This window comes from Hypanus sabinus, chromosome 13 (genome assembly GCF_030144855.1).
Source record: "Hypanus sabinus isolate sHypSab1 chromosome 13, sHypSab1.hap1, whole genome shotgun sequence".
Lineage (NCBI taxonomy): Eukaryota > Metazoa > Chordata > Chondrichthyes > Myliobatiformes > Dasyatidae > Hypanus > Hypanus sabinus.
In genome coordinates this window covers 59,236,801-59,258,868 of record NC_082718.1, presented here as the reverse complement: position 1 = coordinate 59,258,868, position 22,068 = coordinate 59,236,801, and the positions used below count along the sequence as shown (strand labels likewise).

The 22,068-nt window shown below is 44.3% G+C and overlaps 1 protein-coding gene across 2 annotated transcripts in view; it reads left to right on the top strand.

The window, feature by feature from the left end:
- LOC132403900 (uncharacterized) overlaps nucleotides 1-22,068 on the top strand; it is a 217,606-nt gene that overhangs the window by 111,819 nt on the left and 83,719 nt on the right. For both annotated transcript variants that reach the window (XM_059987708.1, XM_059987709.1), the window contains one exon: nucleotides 9,732-9,833. In XM_059987708.1, the coding sequence (XP_059843691.1) occupies nucleotides 9,732-9,833 (102 nt within the window). The remainder of the gene's footprint in view (nucleotides 1-9,731; nucleotides 9,834-22,068) is intronic.

Sequence of the window (22,068 nt, the reverse complement as noted above, 5' to 3'; positions counted from 1 at the left end):
CATGTCCTGGGTGATGGGGGTACTTAATACTGATGCCAGCTTTCTGAGGCACTGCTCCTTGAAGGTGTCTTGGATACTACAGAGGCTAGTACCCAAGACGGGCTAATTTTACAACTTTCTGTAGCTTCTTTCAATCTTGTCCAGTAGCCACACCCCCCTTACTAGATAGTGATGCAGCCTGTCAGAATGTTCTCCACAGTACACATTTAGACGTTTTCAAGTGTTTTAGGTAACAAAGCAAATCTCCTCAAACTCCTAATGAAATATAGTCACCGTCTTGCCTTCTTTATAGCTGCAATGATTTGTTGGGACCGGGTTAGAGCTTCAGAGATACTGACACCCAGGAACTTGAAATTGCTCACTCTCTCCACTTTTGCTCCCTCTGTGAAGATTGGTTCATGTTCCATCGTTCTACCCTTTCTGATGTCCACAATCAGCCCTTTGGTCTTTGCTGCAACACCACTCAACTAGCTGATATATCTCGCTCCCTCTCATCTCCACCTGATATTCTGCCAACAATGGTTGCATCATCACCAAAATTATAGATGGCATCTGAGATATGACTAGCCACACAATCATGGTATAGAGAGAGTAGAGCAGTGGGCTAAGCACACACACCCTGAGGTGCACCAGTGTCGTGAGAAGGAGATATTACTACCAGTCCTCATAGATTGTTGACTTCCAGTTAGGAAGTCGAAGATCCAATTGCAAAGGGAGGTACTGAGGCCCAGGTTCTGCAGCTGATCAATCAGGACCGTAGGAATGATGGTGTTAAGCGCTGAGCTATAGTCAACGAACAGCATCCTGACATTGGTGTTTGTGTTGTCCAGGTGATCTAAGGCTGTGTGAAGAACCGTTGAGATTGCGTTTACTGTAGACATATTGATCATGATCAACTTTATTCAACATATACATTTACACGTATTAGGAATTTGCTGAGGTGTGTTACCATGACTAGCCACAAAAAAATAACATTCAACAGTTATAAAGAATAAAAAATTATATAATAATAAAGTTGGAGGTTAAAATACTGATCTGGAATAAAATGTACATAAATACCAACATGTATTTACAATGTAAACAGCATTATCAGAAGTGGTTTAAAGTACATAAAGAAAGTGTCCTTAATATTACAAAAGTACATTTGTTGCTGTCATGTAATGATGCTAAAAAGCTAATTCATGCCTTTGTATTGAAAGGACTAATATATTACAGTGCACTATTTATTAGCCTTCCAAAGCAATCGATTGACACGCTTCAACTCATTCAGAATGCTAGACTCTTAACTCAAACCAGGATGAGGGAACATAGCTCCCATACTAGCTACTCTGCATTGACTTCCTGTAACGTTCAGAATTGATTTTAAAGTTCTCTTACTTGCTTTTAAAGCTCTTAATGGTCTGGGACTGGAGTATAGCACAGAATAATTTTCATTTTAAAAACCCAGTTGAGCTCTCAGGTCTTTTATATTTAAACAATCTCCCTCAAAACAGAATTGGCTGGTCAGCCTTCTTGAACTATGCTCCTAAACTATACCTGAAACTATAAGAGATGCAAACGCATACACTTTTAAACACCAGCTCAAAACCTGTTTATTTAACCTTGCGTTTAATGAACGTCATTTTGTTTTTTATTTATTTTATTTTCATATTTGTACTTTTATCCCATTTAAATTACTTTGAACTACACCAACTGTATGAAAAATGCTCTATAAATAAAATTATTATTCTTTATTTTTTCTCAACCTAAGCTGGTAAAACCTAAGGTATGGCAAAGCCAAACACATTTATTTGCCAATTGCTGGAAATGTTCGGACTATTCTAGTGGTGTCCAGTATTGTGGCTTTCTGAAGATTTACATAGATATTACGGTGTAGACCTAATTGTTTATGCTATTGTGTAGTACCTTTGGGATAATATCAGTTGTACATATCACTATTGTATCACTATCACTGCATATCACTACATTATCACTATACCCTTTTCATGTTCCATAGTCTTTCAATTTCCTCTTTTAATTTAACCTATTTCTGGTGTATTTCACTTAATGATTTCTGTATATCGATGTTAGGAATTGCTATCTCTATTAGGTAAGTTATTCTTGCTTGTTTACCCTGTATTATTATATCTGGATGGTTATTAGGGATTGTCCCGTCTGTAATAACAGATTGGTCATAATATAATTTGGGGTATTCTGACTCTAAAACTGGATCAGGCTTGTATCTATAGAAAGGTGTGATTTCATTTATGAGTTTGTATTTTGTATTGTTATTATTTACAGTACAGTGGCTGAGGTAGTAGAGGGGGGTGGGAGCTAACTAGAATGGTTGACCTGATTAACTGTCTGGGAGAAGAAACTTTTAAGATGGCAGGAAGTTTTTGTTTTAATAGTCCTATAGTGCTTCCTTAAAGGGAGCTTTAGGAAAAGGCAGTTTGTTGGTTGGATAGTGTCCGTAATGATTGTTTCTGTCCGCTTCTTTGTCCCAGACACATGTAGGTCCTGCAGTGATGGTAGACTGCAGCCAATGACCTTTTCCACTGACCAGACAATTCACTTTAGTTTTTGTACATGGAGAGAGGATGCTGCACTAAATCAGACAGTAATGGCTGATGTCAGGACCCTCTCTGTGATCGATAATAACACAGATGGCCTGATCCATTGAGAAAAAATAAAGAACAGTTGAACATTACTTTTATTCTGTGGGGTGGAGGGACGGATGGGGAGGGTGGATAGTGGGTAATCCTGAAGTTATTATCAACCCCTTCTCGCTCTGAAGGTGGAGATGAACCTTGTTTCTGAATTGTGTTTTCTTGCTTTTTGCAGCCAAATGGCCTGGAAGATAGTGGGACCAGAATTATTAACAGTTTGATATCTGACTTGGACTAAACCAATCAAATTCAGCATGATGGGAATTTGTCTACAAGTTTATGCATCTGCTGTTTTACCTGGAAACTTGTCATTTTCCCAAGAAGCTGAACACACTGGGATAAGAAAATAATGGATCGATCCCTGTCTTAGACACATGAGATCCAGCAGATGCTGCAAATTTTCAGCAACACACACAAGCATGGTAGTGCAGTGGTTAGCATTACACTATTACAGCATCAGTGACCCGGGTTCAATTCCTGTTGCTGTCTGTAAGGAGTTTGTACCTTCTCCACCATGACTACCTGGGTTTTCTTCAGGTACTCTGGTCTCCTCCCATATTCCAGAGATGTATGGGTTAGCAGGTTAATTGGGTGGTGTGGGCTCGTGGGCCAGATGGGCCTGTTACCCAGCTGTATCTCTAAGTAAATAAATAATGGTAGAGGAACTCAGCAAGTCAGGCAGCATCTATGGAGAGAAATAAACCATGGATGTTTTGGGCTGAGACCCTTCATCAGGATACATAATCTTGGCCTGAAAGGTCCACTATTTATTCCCTTCTATAAATGCTGCCTGACTTGCTGAATTCTTCCAGAATTGTGTGTATTTTGACCTCTATCATATCTCCCTTTTTTATTGTTCTATCCTATAACACAGAAGAAATCTGCAGCAACAGATTTCTGGAAAATCTCAGTGGGTCATGCTGCACCTGTGGAGAGAAATAGACAGTTAATGTTGTTGTTGAAAACCCAGTTCAGATGAAGGGTCCCAACCTGAACTGTTCTATCCCCACCCAACCCCAAACAAATGCTCCCAGGCCTGCTGAGTTCCTCTAGCATCCTATCTATTGATGCAGATTCAGATTCCAGCTCTTTGGTCCCCAGAAGACATCTGGTGCCAATTCAAACCTTCTGAAGGCTATTCCCTGTTAGAATTTAGATGGGGAAATAGTAATTCTCTCAGCAGGGAACCAGCAATTGGATTTCAATGGGAGAGGATTTTCATGTATAATCTGGAAGTGGACTCTTTATCAGTGCTGGCTAGAAGAATCTTCAGATCCTCTTCCTTTCTCTGCCTATGCTCCCCATAAAAGAGCATTAAAACTAATTTAGCAAGGACTGTGGATTGTGTTCATCTGAGTCCCACGGCCATCCACTGGCACGAATGCTAACAAGGTAAAGCTCTGACGTCTAACGTACCCTTTGGGGAAAAGTCTAGAGCAAGTGGTGGATACAGCCCAGTCCAACATGGACAAAGCCTACCCACCATTGAACACAAGAAAGCAGCATCCATCGTCAAGGACCCCGCCATACGGGCCATGCTCTCTTCTTGCAGCTGTATCGGGAGGGAGCCATGGGTCACACACCACCAGGTTCAGGAACAATTATTACCCAACAGGCTCCTGACCCAGCATGGATAACTTCACTCACCACAACTCTGAACTGATTCCAAAGCCTACAGACTCACTTTCAAGGACTCTACAGCTCATGTTACCAGTAATATTTATTCATTTGCCTATTTTGCATAGCTTGTCTTCTTTCACACTTTTGTTCTTTGTCAGTCTTTGCTTGTGTGCAGCTTTTCATGGATTCTGTTTTATTTAATTACTTTCCTGTAAATGGCGCAAGAAAATGAATCTCAGAGTGGCATGTGGTGACATATACATACGTTGATATTAAATTTATTTTGACTTTGACTTGTGGTTCGATATGTGGCTCACTCATTAGTCTAGAATGTCAGCAGGGGTCCAGACAGGGGCCAGGACTGGGGGCTTGTACTTGCATATCCCCCACTCCCTTTAAGCTCACTGGGTTCACTAGAAAACTTAATATCCTGCTCTGTGAGATGTATATAAAAGAAAACAACCCGGCTGTAGGAGTATAAATAGGAGTCATATCTGGAAAACCTACTGGATTATCAGGTTTTACTGCACCCTGGTTCAAATATCAATGTGTGAACTCCCTGAAAATTCCTGTTAGGCTGGGTTGGAGGGGTGGAACTTGGTGGGAGGGGAATGGTATCAGGTCTTCTCTGACAGAACAGGAGTTGACCAGTCCTTGGTGAATATTGAGATCCTTATGTGCAAGCAGGAAGTTGTGAGGGTGAAATTGCCTTTTAAATAAGTCTCATAACTCACTAAATCAAAACAGGTTTTGTGATCAGATTGGACCATTGCTTCAGAGTAGTTGGGAGGGTGGTTTTAAAGGTTAAGATTAGCTTTATTTGTCAAATATACATTGAAACAAACAGTAAAATGCATTGTTTGTGTCAAATCAAATCAACGAGGATTGTGCTGGAGGAAGCCTGCAAGTGTTACCACATATCTGGCACTAACCCGGCACGCCCGCAATTCACCAACCCGGCATGCCTGCAATTCACCAACCCGGCACGCCCGCAATTCACCAACCCGGCACGCCTGCAATTCACCAACCCGGCACGCCTGCAATTCACCAACCCGGCATGCCCGCAATTCACCAACCCGGCACGCCTGCAATTCACCAACCCGGCATGCCTGCAATTCACCAACCCGGCATGCCTGCAATTCACCAACCCGGCACGCCTGCAATTCACCAACCCGGCACGCCTGCAATTCACCAACCCGGCACGCCTGCAATTCACCAACCCGGCATGCCCGCAATTCACCAACCCGGCACGCCTGCAATTCACTAATCCGGCACGCCCGCAATTCACCAACCCGGCACGCCCGCAATTCACCAACCCGGCACGCCCGCAATTCACCAACCCGGCACGCCCGCAATTCACCAACCCGGCACGCCCGCAATTCACCAACCCGGCACGCCCGCAATTCACCAACCCGGCACGCCCGCAATTCACCAACCCGGCACGCCCGCAATTCACTAACCCGGCACGCCCGCAATTCACCAACCCGGCATGCCTGCAATTCACCAACCCGGCATGCCCGCAATTCACCAACCCGGCCCGCCCGCAATTCACCAACCCAGCACGCCCGCAATTCACCAACCCAGCACGCCCGCAATTCACCAACCCGGCATGCCCGCAATTCACCAACCCGGCATGCCTGCAATTCACCAACCCGGCACGCCTGCAATTCACTAACCCGGCATTCCCACAAGTCACTGACCCGGCACGCCCGCAATTCACCAACCCAGCACGCCCGCAATTCACCAACCCGGCATGCCTGCAATTCACCAACCCGGCATGCCTGCAATTCACCAACCCGGCATGCCCGCAATTCACCAACCCGGCACGCCCGCAATTCACCAACCCGGCATGCCCGCAATTCACCAACCCGGCATGCCCGCAATTCACCAACCCGGCACGCCCGCAATTCACCAACCCGGCATGCCCGCAATTCACCAACCCGGCACGCCTGCAATTCACTAACCCAGCACGCCCACAATTCACCAACCCGGCACGCCCGCAATTCACCAACCCGGCATGCCTGCAATTCACCAACCCGGCACGCCCGCAATTCACCAACCCGGCATGCCTGCAATTCACCAACCCGGCACGCCCGCAATTCACCAACCCGGCATGCCTGCAATTCACCAACCCGGCACGCCTGCAATTCACCAACCCGGCACGCCCGCAATTCACCAACCCGGCACGCCTGCAATTCACCAACCCGGCATGCCCACAATTCACCAACCCGGCATGCCCACAAGTCACTGACCCGGCATGCCCACAAATCACTAACCCAGCATTCCCACAAGTCGCTAACCCGGCAGGCCTGCAATTCACCAACCTGGCACGCCCGCAATTCACTAACCCGGCATGCCCACAATTCACCAACCCGGCACGCCTGCAATTCACCAACCCGGCACGCCTGCAATTCACCAACCCAGCACGCCCACAAGTCACTGACCCGGCATGCCCACAAATCACTAACCCAGCATTCCCACAAGTCACTGACCCGGCATTCCCACAAGTCACTGACCCGGCATGCCCACAAGTCACTGACCCGGCATGCCCACAAATCACTAACCCAGCATTCCCACAAGTCACTAACCCGGCATGCCCACAAGTCACTGACTCGGCATTCCCACAAGTCACTAACCCGGCATGCCCACAAGTCACTAACCCAGCATTCCCACAATTCACTAACCCGGCACGCCCACAAGTCACTAACCCAGCATTCCCACAATTCACTAACCCGGCAGGCCCACAAGTCGCTAACCCGGCATTCCCACAATTCACTAACCCGGCATGCCCACAAGTCACTGACTCGGAATGCCCACAAGTCACTAACCCAGCATTCCCACAAGTCACTAACCCAGCACGCCCACAATTCACTAACCCGGCATGCCCACAAGTCACTGACTCGGAATGCCCACAAGTCACTAACCCAGCATTCCCACAAGTCACTAACCCAGCACGCCCACAAGTCACTAACCCAGCATTCCCACAATTCACTAACCCGGCAGGCCCACAAGTCGCTAACCCAGCACGCCCACAAGTCGCTAACCCAGCAGTCCCACAAGTCACTGACCCGGCACGCCCGCAATTCACTGACCCAGCACGCCCGCAATTCACTAACCCGGTACGCCCACAAGTCAATAAACCAGCATTCCCACAAGTCACTAAGCCTAACCGTATGTCTTTGGAAAGTGGGAGGAAATTGGAGCACTCAGAGGAAACTTAGACGTCATGGGGAGAATATATAAATGCCTTACAGACTGTGGCAGCAATTGAACCTCAATCTTACATCTGGCACATTGTAAAGCATTGTGCTAACTGCTGAGTTACTATGCCTGCCCAGTTTATTGAGTTCTTACTCAATAACTGTGGTTTCATTTGATAGGAGATAATCAATTGAGGCATCTCATGAAAGAATACAAACTAGTTCACAGATTAAGTGTAACGGTCCCAGAATGCTGCTTACAGGAGTCAGTTTATATCTCGGTCATTAAACAGTCTGCTGGAGGAGCTCAGTGGATTGTGCAGCAACTGTGGGGGTTTGTTTTGGGTTGAGGCCCTGTGTCAATCCTAACGAAGAGTTTTAACTTGAAATATCAACAGTTCCTTTCCTCTCACAGATGCTGCTCGGCCTGCTGAGTTCCTCCAGCAGGCTTTTGCTCAAGATACCAAGATCTGCATTCTCTCGTGTGTCTATATCTCAGTCAGGTTGTCAGACATTATAAAAGGATATCCTTCAGCTCATCATGTCATTGCTGGCCGTCAACCACTCATTTACACTTAATCTGACACTAGTCCAATTATATTCACTCCACATTCCTCTCAGCTCTCTCCACATTCTTCCAACCACCAACACAACATCCTACTCCAATGAATTGACCATACTTGGAATCTTGTGTTCAGTTCTGGTCACCTCAGAGGAAGAATGTGGAAAAGCTTTAGAGGGGTTGCTGAGGAAATTTACTATGATGCTATTTGGACTAGAGAGCATGTCTTTTGAAGACAGATTGAGTGAGCTAGGCTTTTTCTTGCATTGATCACGTGGAAAGCCTTCGCAGGGTGGAACAGGTTAATACGAGGAAGTATAATTTTAAGATAATTGGAGGATTGGAGATGTCAGAGATAGATTTTTTTTACACATAGTGAGTGTTGGGTACACGGTACACACTACCAGGGGTGGTGGTAGAGGTAGGTATGTTAGGGACATATAAGAAATTCTTAGGTAGACACGTCGCTGATTAAAAAATGGAGGGCTATGTAGGAGGGAAGGTTAGATTGATCTTAGAGTGGGTTAAAGTGTTGGCACAACTTTGTGGGCTGAAGGGCCTGTTCTTGCTGTAATGTTCCATTACCTATTCGAGCAATCCACACATCTTTGTAATGTGGGAGGAGACTGGAAAAACCCGGAGGAAACCCACATAGTTACAGGGAGAGCATGCAAACTCCACACAGACAGCACTGGAAGTCAGGATTGCCACGCAGCAGAGCAGCTCTTGTAGCTGCAAGACCGTGCTGCCTGCGTTCACGGGCTTCTGAATCATTAGAAATAAGCACCTCAGTGGCAGGTTGTTTCAGGTTCGGCTTTATTAATGCGTGTTCAAGTGTGCTTGAGTTTGTGAGAGTATTCGGGGCTATGGTTGGGAATGACAGCATTCCCAGCAAAAACCCAAATCCTGGAAGAACAGGCTGTTGCAGTTTACACACAGTTCGGAAAGTTAAAGCAGTACTAAACTTAATAGAGTCGCAGAACACTCCAGCGCAGCAGTAGCCCAACTTGTCCGGTCCAAATTATTGTTCTGCCTAGTCCCATTGACCTGCTCCTGGACCAAAGCCCTTCTTATCCCTCCCATCAACGTACTTAATCAAATTTCTCGTAAATGTTGAAACGGGCTCTGCATCCACCACTTCTGGCAGTTCATCCCACACTCTTACCGCATTCTGATTGGCGAAGCTCCCCTTATGTTAAACTTTTCACCTTTCACCCTTAACCCATGACCTAGTCTCACCCAGAGCCTGAGTGGAAAAAGTCTGCTTGCATTTACCCTGATAATTTGGCGCACCTCTATCAAATCTCCCTTCATTCTAATGTTATAAAGGATTAACGAAACACCACAGCGGGAGTAGGCTCAGTGGAATGATAATCACCACAGCCCAGTTTGGCAGATGATTTACATTGCACGGTTTAAGAGCTCAGGGTGTGGTTTTACGTTCAGTGTTATGACAGGATTGATTTCATTGAAGAAGGTCCAATGCAGAGCATGACAAAACAAGATCAAGAGATATTGTGCAGCAGCATCTGGGCCTTTTTAGTAAATGGCAGAGCACAGCGGTGAACTATGACTGTTTTGGAACACAATTAAAGTCAAACACCTACCAGACTATTCTTCCATCATGAATTACTTAAAATGGAACTTAAAAATAGTTTGATCTAGCTTTGCATAGACCTCTTTTTTCCTGTTCTTTTACAGCTGCTCTCCGAGGAGGAAAACAAAGTTGCCCTTGTTAACAAATTGAACTGTGAACAGCAGAAGAGTCAGCAGCACACGAACGAGCTGAAAAGCAGGCTAGAGGTCAGTGGTGTACCCCGCTCAGTGATGACTAGAATAGTTATTGTTTTTATAGGAACTCCCACATGAAGCATGTGGTTGGGGGGTTGGAGATTTGAGATCATTTGCAGAGTGGTTAAGCAGCCAAAAAGTACTGAAGAAGGAAAGTGAGACATTAGTCGAAGTCTGCAGGACTCCCTGGCCTGGGGTCTGGGAAGCTGTCACTGAAAATTAACATCTGGGATATGCACAAAGGATTAAAAAGTCATCAGCTAATAAATGTAATGATTTTCTTGGAAGATGTTTAATTTAGTATGATGAAGAGAACAGGGGAATTTGGGGTCGGACTAAGAGGTGGGAGAAGTGGGAGAAAGGTTATGTGGAAAATAAGTGTCACTGTAGACCATTTATGCAGGATTCATCGTAATTCAAAGCCTTCTTTTGGACATTGGAATGAGATAAGGAGAGAGACAAATAATAATTTTCAACAGCAAATGGGAATGGTGTCTAAAATGTGTGAATGATACTCTCCCACAATAAAAGGAGAAGTTTTTTGTTTTATTTTTTATTTAAAGATACTACACAGTTACAGGCCCTAGTGACCCAACAAGCTCACACTATCCAATTACACCTACGTAACCAACTAACCTAGTAACCTGTACATCTTTAGGATGTAGGAGAAAACTAGAGCAACTGGTTGAAGCCCACACGGTTACAGGGAGAATGTATAAACTCCTCACAGACTGCAGCAGGAATTGAACCGGTGTTGTAAAACATTATGCTAAATTCTATACTACCCTGCCATTATCGAGGGGTATAGTAGATCTGCTCTGGAAGCAGGTGAGGGATCCTGGTGGGCAGCTAAGCCACACAGGTTGACTGAAATGCAGACAGCAATCCCCGTTCAGGCTGTCTGCTCAGAACTCAAACCAGTGCCAGCCCACACCATTGGCACCTACCAAACCAAATGTTGGAACCAAGCAAGAGATGAATAGAACATAGAACAGTACAGACCCTTCAGTCCATGAGTTTGTGCCAACCTTTTAATTTACTTCACGAATAAATCTAACTCTCCATCCCACATCCCACATAACCCTTTATTTTCCTTTCAGCCATGTGCCTACTTAAGAGTCTCTTAAATGTTATTAATCTATTTGCCTTCACCACCACCACTGTTTACATATTCCATGCAGCTACCACTTTCTGTGGAAGAAACCTACCTCTGACATTCTCCCTACACTCTCCTCCAACCAGTGTCATATTACACCCCCTCATATTAGCCATTTCCATCCTGGGAAATAAAAGTTATAATGGGAAGGTGACTTTGCATTCACTCTGAAAAATGGAAGACCACCAGGCCTTACCTGTAAAACACCACTTGGTGACTATAAAGCAAAGTGTCTGAAACATGATTCTGAAATATGAATACAACGAGAGAAAACTTCACCTCGAAGGGAAGAGCAGGGTCACGTCCATTCTGCATGTTGCATTAGAAACCATGGGGAAGAGGAGGTAAAATGGAGGAGGAGCATCCTAAAGTTGGCTGGACACACAGCAGAGTCAATGCAGAACATCATGACCTAGACGTTAACCTTCACTGACAGGGAGGAAGAGGATCTGTTTGTAGCTTGGGGTATGGAGAATGCAACCATCTACTTCCTGTGAAGTCACTCATGCTATGCCCTGCACTTTGAGCAATCTTTGAGCTGGCTTTGCTTGCTTGGCACTAAAATAAGAGAGAATCAGAAATAGGTTTATTATCACTGATACATGTTGTGAAATGTTTGGTTTTGCAGGGGTAGTACACTACAATGCATAAAAAATTACTTTAAGTTACATTAAGAAGTTTACAAAAAAAACATCCAAAAATAACAAAAATAGTAAGTTGGTGTTCATGGTTCATGGATATTCAGAAATCTGAGAGAGGAAGAAGCTGTTCCCAAAATGTCGCATGTGTAGCTTCATGCTCTGTATCTCCTCTCTGATGGTAAGAGCAGAATTAGGCCATTTTGCTCTGCCATTTCATCATGAGTGATCCAATTTTCCTCTCAGCTCGATCTCATGTCTTCTCCCCGTATCCCTTCATGCCTTGACCAATCAAGAATCTATCAACCTCTGCCTTAAATATACATAAAGGCTTGGCCTCTACAGCTGTTTGTGGCAAAAAAAATTCCACAGATTCACCACTCTGGCTAAAGAAATACCGTCTCATCTCCACTCTAAAAGGACACCCCTCAATCCCTCAGTGTGTCCTCTGGTATTAGACTCTCCTACCACAGGAAACATCCTCTCCACATCCACTCTATCAAGACCTTTCATCATATGATAGGTTTCAGTGAGGTCACCCCTCATTCTTCTGAATTCTAGTGAAAACAGGCCCAGAGCCATCAAATGCTCTTCATATCCAGGAATAATTTTTGTGAATCTCTTTTGAGCCATCTCCAGTTTCAGCACATCCTTTCTAAGATAAGGGGTGCAAAACTGCTCACAATACTCCAAGTGAGGTCTCACCCGTGCTTTATAAAGTCTCAACATTATATCCTTGCTTTTATAGATAAATACATAGATAGATAACTACTTTATTGATCCCAAAGGAAATGACAGTTTCTCACTAGCATTACAAGTGCACAGATATACAAATATTAGAAGAGAAGTAAGAAAGAATAAAAAATAAATTACCTGAAACAGTCTAACAGGAGAGGGTCATCACTTCCCCGGCTATAGGTGGACTCATCAGAGATCCTAATGGCCACGGGTAAGAATGACCTCATATAGCGCTCTTTGGAGCAACACAGATGTCTTAGTCTATTACTATAAGTGTTCCTCTGTTCAACCAAGGTGGCATGCAGAGAGTGGGAAACATTGTCCAGAATTGCCAGGGTTTTCCGTAAAGTCCTTTATTCTACCACAGCCTCCAGTGTGTCCAGTTTGACTCCTATAACAGAGCCAGCCATTCTAATCAGTTTTATTGAGCCTGTTAGCATCACCCATGTTCATGCCATTGTCCCAGCACATCACCACATAGAAGATTGTACTGGAGACAACAGACTGGTAGAACATGTGAAGGAGAGGCCTACATAGTCCAAAGGACCTCAGTCTCCTAAGGATGTAGACATGATTCTGGCCCTTCTTGTACATGGCCTCAGTGTTGGGGCAGCACTCAAGTCTGTTATCCAAGAGCACTCCCAGTTACTTGTAGGTCCTCACCATCAATAGTAACAAGGAACAGTGCAGGCTTAGTCTTCCTAAAGTCCTTCACCTTCTCAGTTCTCTTACTGATGTTGAGCTGCAGATGATTCAGGTTGCACCATTTGACAAAGTCCTCCACCAGGGCCCTGCATCCATCCTCCCTTTATACACCCAACTATTGCTGAGTCATCAGAGAACTTCTGTAGATGACATAACACAGTGTTGTATCTAAAGTCAGAGGTATACAGTGTAAACAGGAAGGAAGCCAATACTGTCCCCTGTGGGGCCCCAGAGCTGCTTATAGCCATGTCTGACACATACCTCTGAACTCGCACAAACTGTGGTCTGCCAGTCAGGTAGTCCGTTACCCAGGATACAATGGCCAGTCTGCATTGAACAGAGCTTCTCCCCCAGCAATGATGTATGGTATTGAAGGCACTTGAGAAATCAACAAACCACAGTGCTGCCCTGCTTAGCCATATGGGATTAGGCTCTGTTCAGCTGGTAGATGACAGCGTCATTGACTCCATTGTGCCCCTGGTAGGCAAACTGCAGGGGATCGAGGGTTGATGTGGCCAGGAGTTGAAGGTGAGCCAGAACCAGCCCCTTTAGGGTCATCATGATATGTGAGGACAGGGTCACCAGACGGTAGCCACTCAAGACTTTTGGTTGGCCCTTCTTGGGTACTGGGACAACACGTGATGTTTCTTGACCTCTTGAAATGAGTGCTAACATCGCATTTGCTTTCCTTATGACACATTCAATCTGAAAATTAACCTTTAGGGAATCCTGCACAAAGACTCTAAAGTCCCTTAGCGCCTCAGCTTTTTGTATTTTCTGTCCATTTAGAAAATAATCAATCTTTTAATTTCTTCCACCAAAGCACATGACCAAACTGTTCCAAACACTGCATTCCACCTATCACTTCATTGCCCATTCTTCAAACCTGTCTAAGTCCTTCTGTAGCCTCTCTATTTCCTCAAAACTACCTACCCCTCCAGCTATCTTCATATTGTCTGCAAACTTTGCAACAAAGTCATCAATTCTATCATCCAAATCATTGACATATAACATAAATAACACTCTAGTCACTGGCTACCAACCCTCTAGTCACTGGCTGCCAACCAGAAAAGGCTCCCTTTATTCCCACTGTTTGCCTCCTGCCAATTAGCCACTGGTTTATCCATGCTAGAATCTTTCCTGTAATACCATGGGCTCATAGCTTGTTAAGCAGCCTCCAAGTACACAACATCAACTGATTCTCCTTTGTCTATCCTGCTTTTTATTTCTTCAGAGAATTCCAACACATCTGTCAGGCAAGATTTTGCCTTGAGGAAACCATGCTGACTGTGGCCTGCTTTATAATGTGCCTCCAAGTACCCTGAGACCTCATCCTTAATAAATGACTCCAACAACTTCCCAGCCACTGAGATCAGATGAAATGGCCTATAATTTCCTTTCTTCTGCCTCTCTCCCCTCTTGAAGAATGAAGTGACATTAGCAATTTTCCATTCTTCCGCAACCATTCCAGAACCTAGTGATTCTTGAAGATTATTACTAATGCCTCCACAATCTCTTCAACCACCTCTTTCAGAACACTGGGGTGTAGTCCATCTGGTCCAGGTGATTTATCTACCTTCAGACCTTCAGTTTCCCAAGAATCTCCTCTCTAGTTATGGTAACTTCTCACACTAAATGCTCCCTGACACCCGGAGCTTCCACCATACTGCTGGTGTTTCTTCCACCATGAAGCCTGATGCAAAATACTCATTCAGTTTATCCACCATTTCATTGTCCCCATTACTACCTCTCTAGTATCATTGTCCAGCAGTCCAATATCCATTCTTGCCTCTCTTCTACACTTTATGTATCTGAAAAAACTTTTGGTATCCTCTTTAACATTATTGGCTAGCTTAATTTAATATTCCATCTTTACCTTCTTAATTACTTTGTTACTTACCTTCTGTTAGATTTTAAAAGCTTCCCAATTCACTACTTTTTGTCTATTATATGCCTTTTCTTTGACTTTTTTGCTGACTTTGACTTCTCTTGTTGGCCATGGATGTGTAATCTTTCCTTCAGAATATTTCTTTCTCTTGGGATGTATATATCCTTTGATTTCCAAATTACTTCCTTCCAATCAATTCTGTCCAACTCCTCTCTCATGCCTCTGTAATTCCCTTTAGTCCACTGTAACGCTGATACATCTGACCTTAGCTTCTCCTTCTCAGATTTCAAGGTGAATTTAATCATTATGATCAATTGCCCTTAAGAGTTCTTTTACCTTAAGGTCTGCAATCAATTCTGGTTCGTTGCACAGCACCCGGTCCAGAATCGCTGATTCCCTAGTGGGCTCAACCAGGATCTGCTCTAAAAAGCCACCTCATAGGCACTTTAGAAATTCCCACTCCAGAAATCCAGCAACAATCTATTTTTCCCAATCGACCTGCATATTGAAATCCCCCATGACTATTGTAACACTGCCATTTTGGAATGCATTTTCTATCTTCCAAATTAATTTGTAGATCACATCTTTAGTACTGTTTGGGAGTCTCAATACAACTCCCATAAGGGTCTTCTTATCCTTGCAGTTCCTTAGCTCTATCCACTAAGATTCAACACCTTCTGACCCATGTCACTTCTTTCTAATGATTTGATTTCATTTTTACCAACAAAGCAAAACCATAGATTTTGCCTTAGACCATAAGACATAGGAGCAGAAAATAGACCATTTGGCCCATCAATTCTGCTCTGCCATTCAATCATGGCTGATCCTTTTTTTCCCTCCTCCTCAAGACCACTTCCCAGCCTTCTCCCCATAACCTTTGACGCCATGTCCAACCTAGAACCTATCAATCTCTACCTTAAATATACCCAACAACCTGTCTCAACAGCTGCAACAAATTCCACAAATTTACCACCTTCTGGCTGAAGAAATTTCTCTGCATCTCTGTTTTGAAAGGTCGCTCCTCTATCCTGAGGCTGTACCCTCTTGTCCTACACTGTCCCACCATGAGAAACATCCTTTCCACATCTACTCTGCCTAGTCCTTTCAACCTTCGAAAGGTTTCAATGAGATTCCTGCCCCCCCCCCCCCGCCATCCTTCTAAATTCCAGCGAGTGCAGACCCAGAGCCATCAAACATTCCTCATATGATAACCCTTTCACTCCTGGAATCATCCTTGTGTACCTCCTCTGGACCCTTTACAATGTCAGCACATCTTTTCTAATATGAGGAGCCCAAAACTGTTCACAATACTAAAGATGAGGCCTCACCAGTGCCTTAGAAAGTCTCAGCATCACATCCCTGCTCTTTATTCTAGACCTCTTGAAATGAATGCTAACATTGCATTTGCCTTCCTCACCACCGACTCAACTTGCAAGTTAACCTTTAGGGTGTTCAGCACAAGGACTTCCAAGTCCTTCTGCATCTCAGATTCTCAGATTTTCTCCCTGTTTAGAAAATAATCCACATACTTATTCCTACTACCAAAGTGTGTGACCATGCATTTTCCAGCATTGTATTTCATTTATCACTTTCTTGCCCATTCCCCTAACCTGTCTAAGTCCTTCTGCATCCTACCTGTTTCCTCAACACTACCTGCCCCTTCACCAATCTTCATATCATCTGCAAACTTGGCAACAAAGTCATCTATTCCATCATCTAAATCATTTATATGCAGCATAAAAAGAACTTGTCCCAACACCAACCCCTGCAGAACGCCACTAGTCACTGGCAGCCAACCAGACAAGAATCCTATTATTCCCACTGGCTGCATCCTTCCAATCAGCCAACACTCTAACCATGTTAGTACTTGGTAAGCAGCCTCATGTATGGCACCTTGTCAAAGGCCTTCTGAAAGTCCAAATATACAACATCCACTGCATCCCTTAATCTATCCTGCTTGTAATCTCCTCAAAGGATTCCAACAGGTTTGTCAGGCAAGATTTTCTCTTAAGGAAACCATGCTGATTTGTCCTATCTTGACTTGCGTCACCAAGTTCTCCATCACATCACCCTTAATGGTTTTCTCTAACGTCTTCCCACGTTTGAGGTCAGGCTAACTGGTCTATAATTTCCTTTCTGCTGCCTTCCTCCTTTCTTAAAGAGTGGAGTGACATTTGCAATTTTTCAGTCCTCTGGCACCAAGCCAGAGTCCAATGATTTTTGAAAGATCATTGCTAATGCTGCCATAATCTCTAATGCTACCTCTTTCAGAATCCTAAGGTACAGTTCATCTGGTCCGGATGACTTATATACCTTTGGGTCTTTCTGCTTTTTTGAGCACCTTCTCCCTTATAATAGTAACTGCACTCACTTCTCTTCCTTCACACACAACAACATCTGGCACACTGTTAGTGTCTTCCACAGTGAAGACTGATGCAAAATACTCATTTTTTTCATAGTTCAAGCCTTCCTGCCTGTCCTTTTGATACAATGTGTATCCCTGGACATTAAGCTCCCAGCTATAATCTTTCAGCCATGACTCAGTGATACCCACAACATCATACCTGCCAATCTGTAACTGTGCTACAAGTTAATCTGCCTTATTCTGTATACTGCGCACATTCAAATACAACACCTTCATTCCTGCATTCACCCTTTTTGATTTTGTCCACCTTTTACTTTGCAACATCCTGTTGACTGCAATTTCACCCTATCAACAGCCTCTCTTCACTCCACATTGCCCCTCTTTGTAAACCAGCTACCTCATCTTCAGCACTATTATCTGCCTTTCCCACGATACTTCTTGCATTGAAGTATAAGCAGTTCAGGACACTAGTCGCACTATGCTCCACCTTATGCTTCCTAACTTTGTCTGAGGTCTTACCTACGTCTGCCTAGACAACCACTCCACTAACTGTTCTGGCACTCTGGTTTCCATTCCCCGGCAACCCTAGTTTAAACCCTACTGTGCAGCATTAAACAAACCTTCCACGAGGATATTAGTCCCCTTCCAGGTCAGGTGCAAATCATCCCATCTGTACCGGCCCCACCTTCCCTGGAAGAGAGGCCAATGATCCAAAAACCTTATGTCCTTCCTCCTACACCAACTCCTTAGCAACATTTTAAACTGTATAATCTTCCAGATTCTGACCTCACTAGCAGGTGGCACGGTTAGCAATCCTGAGATCACAACCTTGGAGGTCCTGCCCTTTAACTTAGCACCCAACTCCCTGAACTCTCTCTGCAGAACCTCATCACTCATCCTAATCATGTCATTGGTACCAAGACTTCCAGCTGTTTGCCTTCCCACTTAAGAATGCTGAGGACTCAATCTGAGATATCATGGACCATGGTACCTAACATACCATCTGGAAATGTCACTCTCACCCACAGAACCTCCTATTCATTCCTCTAACTAACGAATCCTCTATCACCACAGTGTGCCTCCTCTTCCCCTTCCCTTCTAAATCATAGAGGCAGTCTCAGTGCCAGAGACCCGACCACTGTGACTTTCCTCTGTTAGGTCAACCCCCCAACAATATCCAGAGTGATATGCCTGTTGCTGAGGGGGATGACCACAGGGGTACTCTGCTCTGGCTCCTTAACTCGTTCTCCTTCTTGACTGTCTCCTGTGTCTTGTCTTGTGGCTGTCTGTAAGGCGATGAATGTCAAGGTTGTATAATGTATACATAGTTTGATAATAAATGTACTTTGAACTGTAAACATACCAAATCTCCTCAAAATCCTAAGGAAGTATACACACTGGGATCACAACCCCCCCCCCCCCCACCTCAATTCTTCCGTCTCTGTGCCATTTGCTCTCAGGATGAGGCTTTTCATTCTAGAACTAAGGAGATGTCCTCCTTCTTGAAAGAAAGAGGCTTCCCTTCTTCCCTCATCAACACTACCCCTCAACTGCATCTCTTCCATTTCGCGCACATCTGCCCTTACCCAATTCTCCTGCCACCCTACCAGGGATAGGGTTTCTCTAGTCCTTACCTACCACCCCACCAGCCTCCATGTGCAGCACATAATTCTCCGTAACTTCCACCATCTCCAATGAAATCCCATCACCAATCATATCTATCCCCCCACCCCCACTTTCTGTTTTCTGTAGGGATTGCTCCCTACATGACTTCCTAGACCACTCATCCCTTCCCACTGATCTCCCTCCTGGCACTTATCCTTGCAAGTGGAACAAGTGCTACACCTACCCCTACACCTCCTCCCTCACTACCATTCAGGGGCCCAAACAGTCCTTCCAAGTGAGGTGGCAGTTCCCTTGTGAGTCTGCAGGGGTCATCTACTGTACCCAGAGCTCCCAGTGTGGCCTCCTGTAAATCAGTGAGACCCGACGTAGATTGTGAGACCACTTTGTCGAGCACCTGCTGCCAGAAAAAGTGGGATCTCCCAGTGGTCCCCCATTTTAATTCCACTTCCCATTCCCATTCTGACGTGTCAGTCCATGGCCTCCTCTGCTGCCTCGATGAGGCCACACTCAGGTTGGAGGAGCAGCACTTTATATTTCATTGGGGTGGCCCCCAACCTTATGGCATGAAAATCGAGTTCTTAAACTTCTGGTAATGCCCCCCCCCCCCCACCATTCATCATTCCCATTTCTGACTCATCCCCTCCCTCTGGTGCTCCTCCTCTTTCCCTTTCTTCCAAGGCCTTCTGTCCTCTCCTATCAGATTCCCCCTTTTCCAGTCCTTTATCTCTTTCACCAATTGATTTACCAGCTCTTCACTTCAACCACCCCCCCCCCCCCAGTTTCATCTATCACCTACTACCTTGTATTTCTTCCTGCACTCCCTCACCTTCTTACTCTGACTTCTCATCTTTTCTCTCCAGTTCTGATGAAGGGTCTTGGCCCAAAGTGTCGACTATTTACTCTTTTCCATAGATGCTACCTTTGCTGCTGAGTTCCTCCAGCATTATGTGTGATTTTCTTGGATTTACAGCATCTGCAGATTTACTTCTGTTTGTGATTAGCAGTTGGTGTGTATTCTTTGTGATTGCATTGATATGTTGGGCCCAGGACAGATGCTCTGTGAAGTTCATGCCCAGGAATTTGATTCTGATCACCATTTCCACTACTGACCTCTCGAGGAGTAACTGGTGTGTATGCCCTCAACTTCCCACTACTGAAGTTCTCAATCAATTACCAATGTTAAATGCAATGTTGTTGTTGTGATGCCACTCAATAAAATTATCTATCTCACTCCTGTCTGACGGTGGTGTCTGAAAAGAGGATGCTGTCCAAGTTGCATGCCATCTTGGACAATGACTCCCATCCACTCCATAATGTACTGGTTAGGCACAGGAGTACATTCAGCCAGAGACTCATTCCACCGAGATGTGACACTGAGTGTCATAGGAAGTCATTCCTACCTGTGGCCATCAAACTTTACAACTCCTCCCTCAGAGTGTCACACACCCTGTGCCAATAGGCTGGTCCTGGACTTATTTCCACTTGGCATGATTAACTTATTATTTAATTATTTATGGTTTTATGTTGCTATATATCTTCACTATTCTTGGTTGGTGCGGCTGTAACGAAACCCAATTTCCCCCGGGATCAATAAAGTATGTCTGTCTGGCTGTCTGTCTGTCTGTATGCCTCTCATCGCCATCTGAGATTCTGCCAACAACAGTTGTGTGATCGGCGAATTCATAGATGGGATTTGAGCTTTCCTCGCCACATGGTCTTGGGTGTAGAGAGAATAATGCAGTGGGCTAAGCACACATCCTCAAGGTGCACCTATACTGATTGTCAGCAAGGAGATGTTATTTCCGAGCCACACTGACTGTGGTCTGCCAATGAGGAAGTCAAGGTTCCTGTTGCAGAGTAAGGCACAGAGGCCCATGTCTTGAATAGATAGCTAAAATGCAAATGTATATGGCAAACCAATTGTTCCAACTATCTACAGTTCCTAGATGAAATGAACTAGGAGCAGAGATTTCTTCCTGGCCAGTGGCAGTGCAGTCCCTTCCCCTGCTGAGCTGGTGAAGATAGCACATTTAGATGCAGAGAGACCTCACTCTGTCTCATTCTAGCACAGGGTTTCCTCATGGACTGAAGGGCTTGCATCACAAGCTGAGGCTTGTTTTCCCCAGAGTGAAGGAGGCTGAGGAGTGGTCTTATCGAGATTTATTAAACCAGGAAGGTTTGTTCCTCTCCTCCATCAGATTTCTGAATGGTCCATCAACCCATGAACACTACCCTCTTTTCAACTATCTATTTAATTATGTTATTACAATTTATAGTATTGTTTATGTATTGCACTGTACTGCTGCCACAAAACAACAAAGGTCAGTGATAATAAACCTGATTCTGATTCTGAAGAAAGCTAAACTCGTAGAAAATTGGGATCCAGTGTGCACTGTTTGAAGAAACTATAAAAACAATAACTTTCAAAGAAAATAATTACCAGCTTAAGAGGAAAGAGCACGGATGGAGTCTAATTGCGTCGTGTTTTGAAGCAGCAAAGACAAGTGCGATGGCTCCTGTGAACTCAGTATCAGTCTATGATTCTAAAATTAGCTCATGTTAATCAGTGTTTTTTTAGGTGTTAATGCTAACAGACAGAACATGTCCAGATTTTCAACACCCTTGATACCAACATAAAAGCACGAGATAGGGAGATTTTTCCGTGGAGTCCCTGTCAAACTATTTTACCTTATCTGCTGTAACATACACTTTACGTCATCTTGAGTTTAAAGAACTGACATTTAAACTTGGCTTTAAGATAAAGAGCACTCCTCTGAACAGAACAGCAAATGTATAAAGGGGAAAACCTTTTCTGCAATGGGGTGGGACAACTGTACTATGTACGTCAAATAAAATTAACAGAATGAGTACCTTGCTGCATGTTAGTGTGCTAGTGTGTGGAATACTATTTATCTACTTTATTGTATTAATATATTTATTACTACTGTTTTTGTATATGCTAATTACCTTAAATATATTTTATTGTATCACTGCTACCCTGGATTTTTTGGTGGAAGGCTGCTTGTTTTATGGATTTTAAACCAATTTGCATTCATGAACATAGCAAGAGGGGATAAGTAGCATTGAGTGGAGGACAAAGGTAAAGGAATTCTTTTGGCATCATAGAGTTG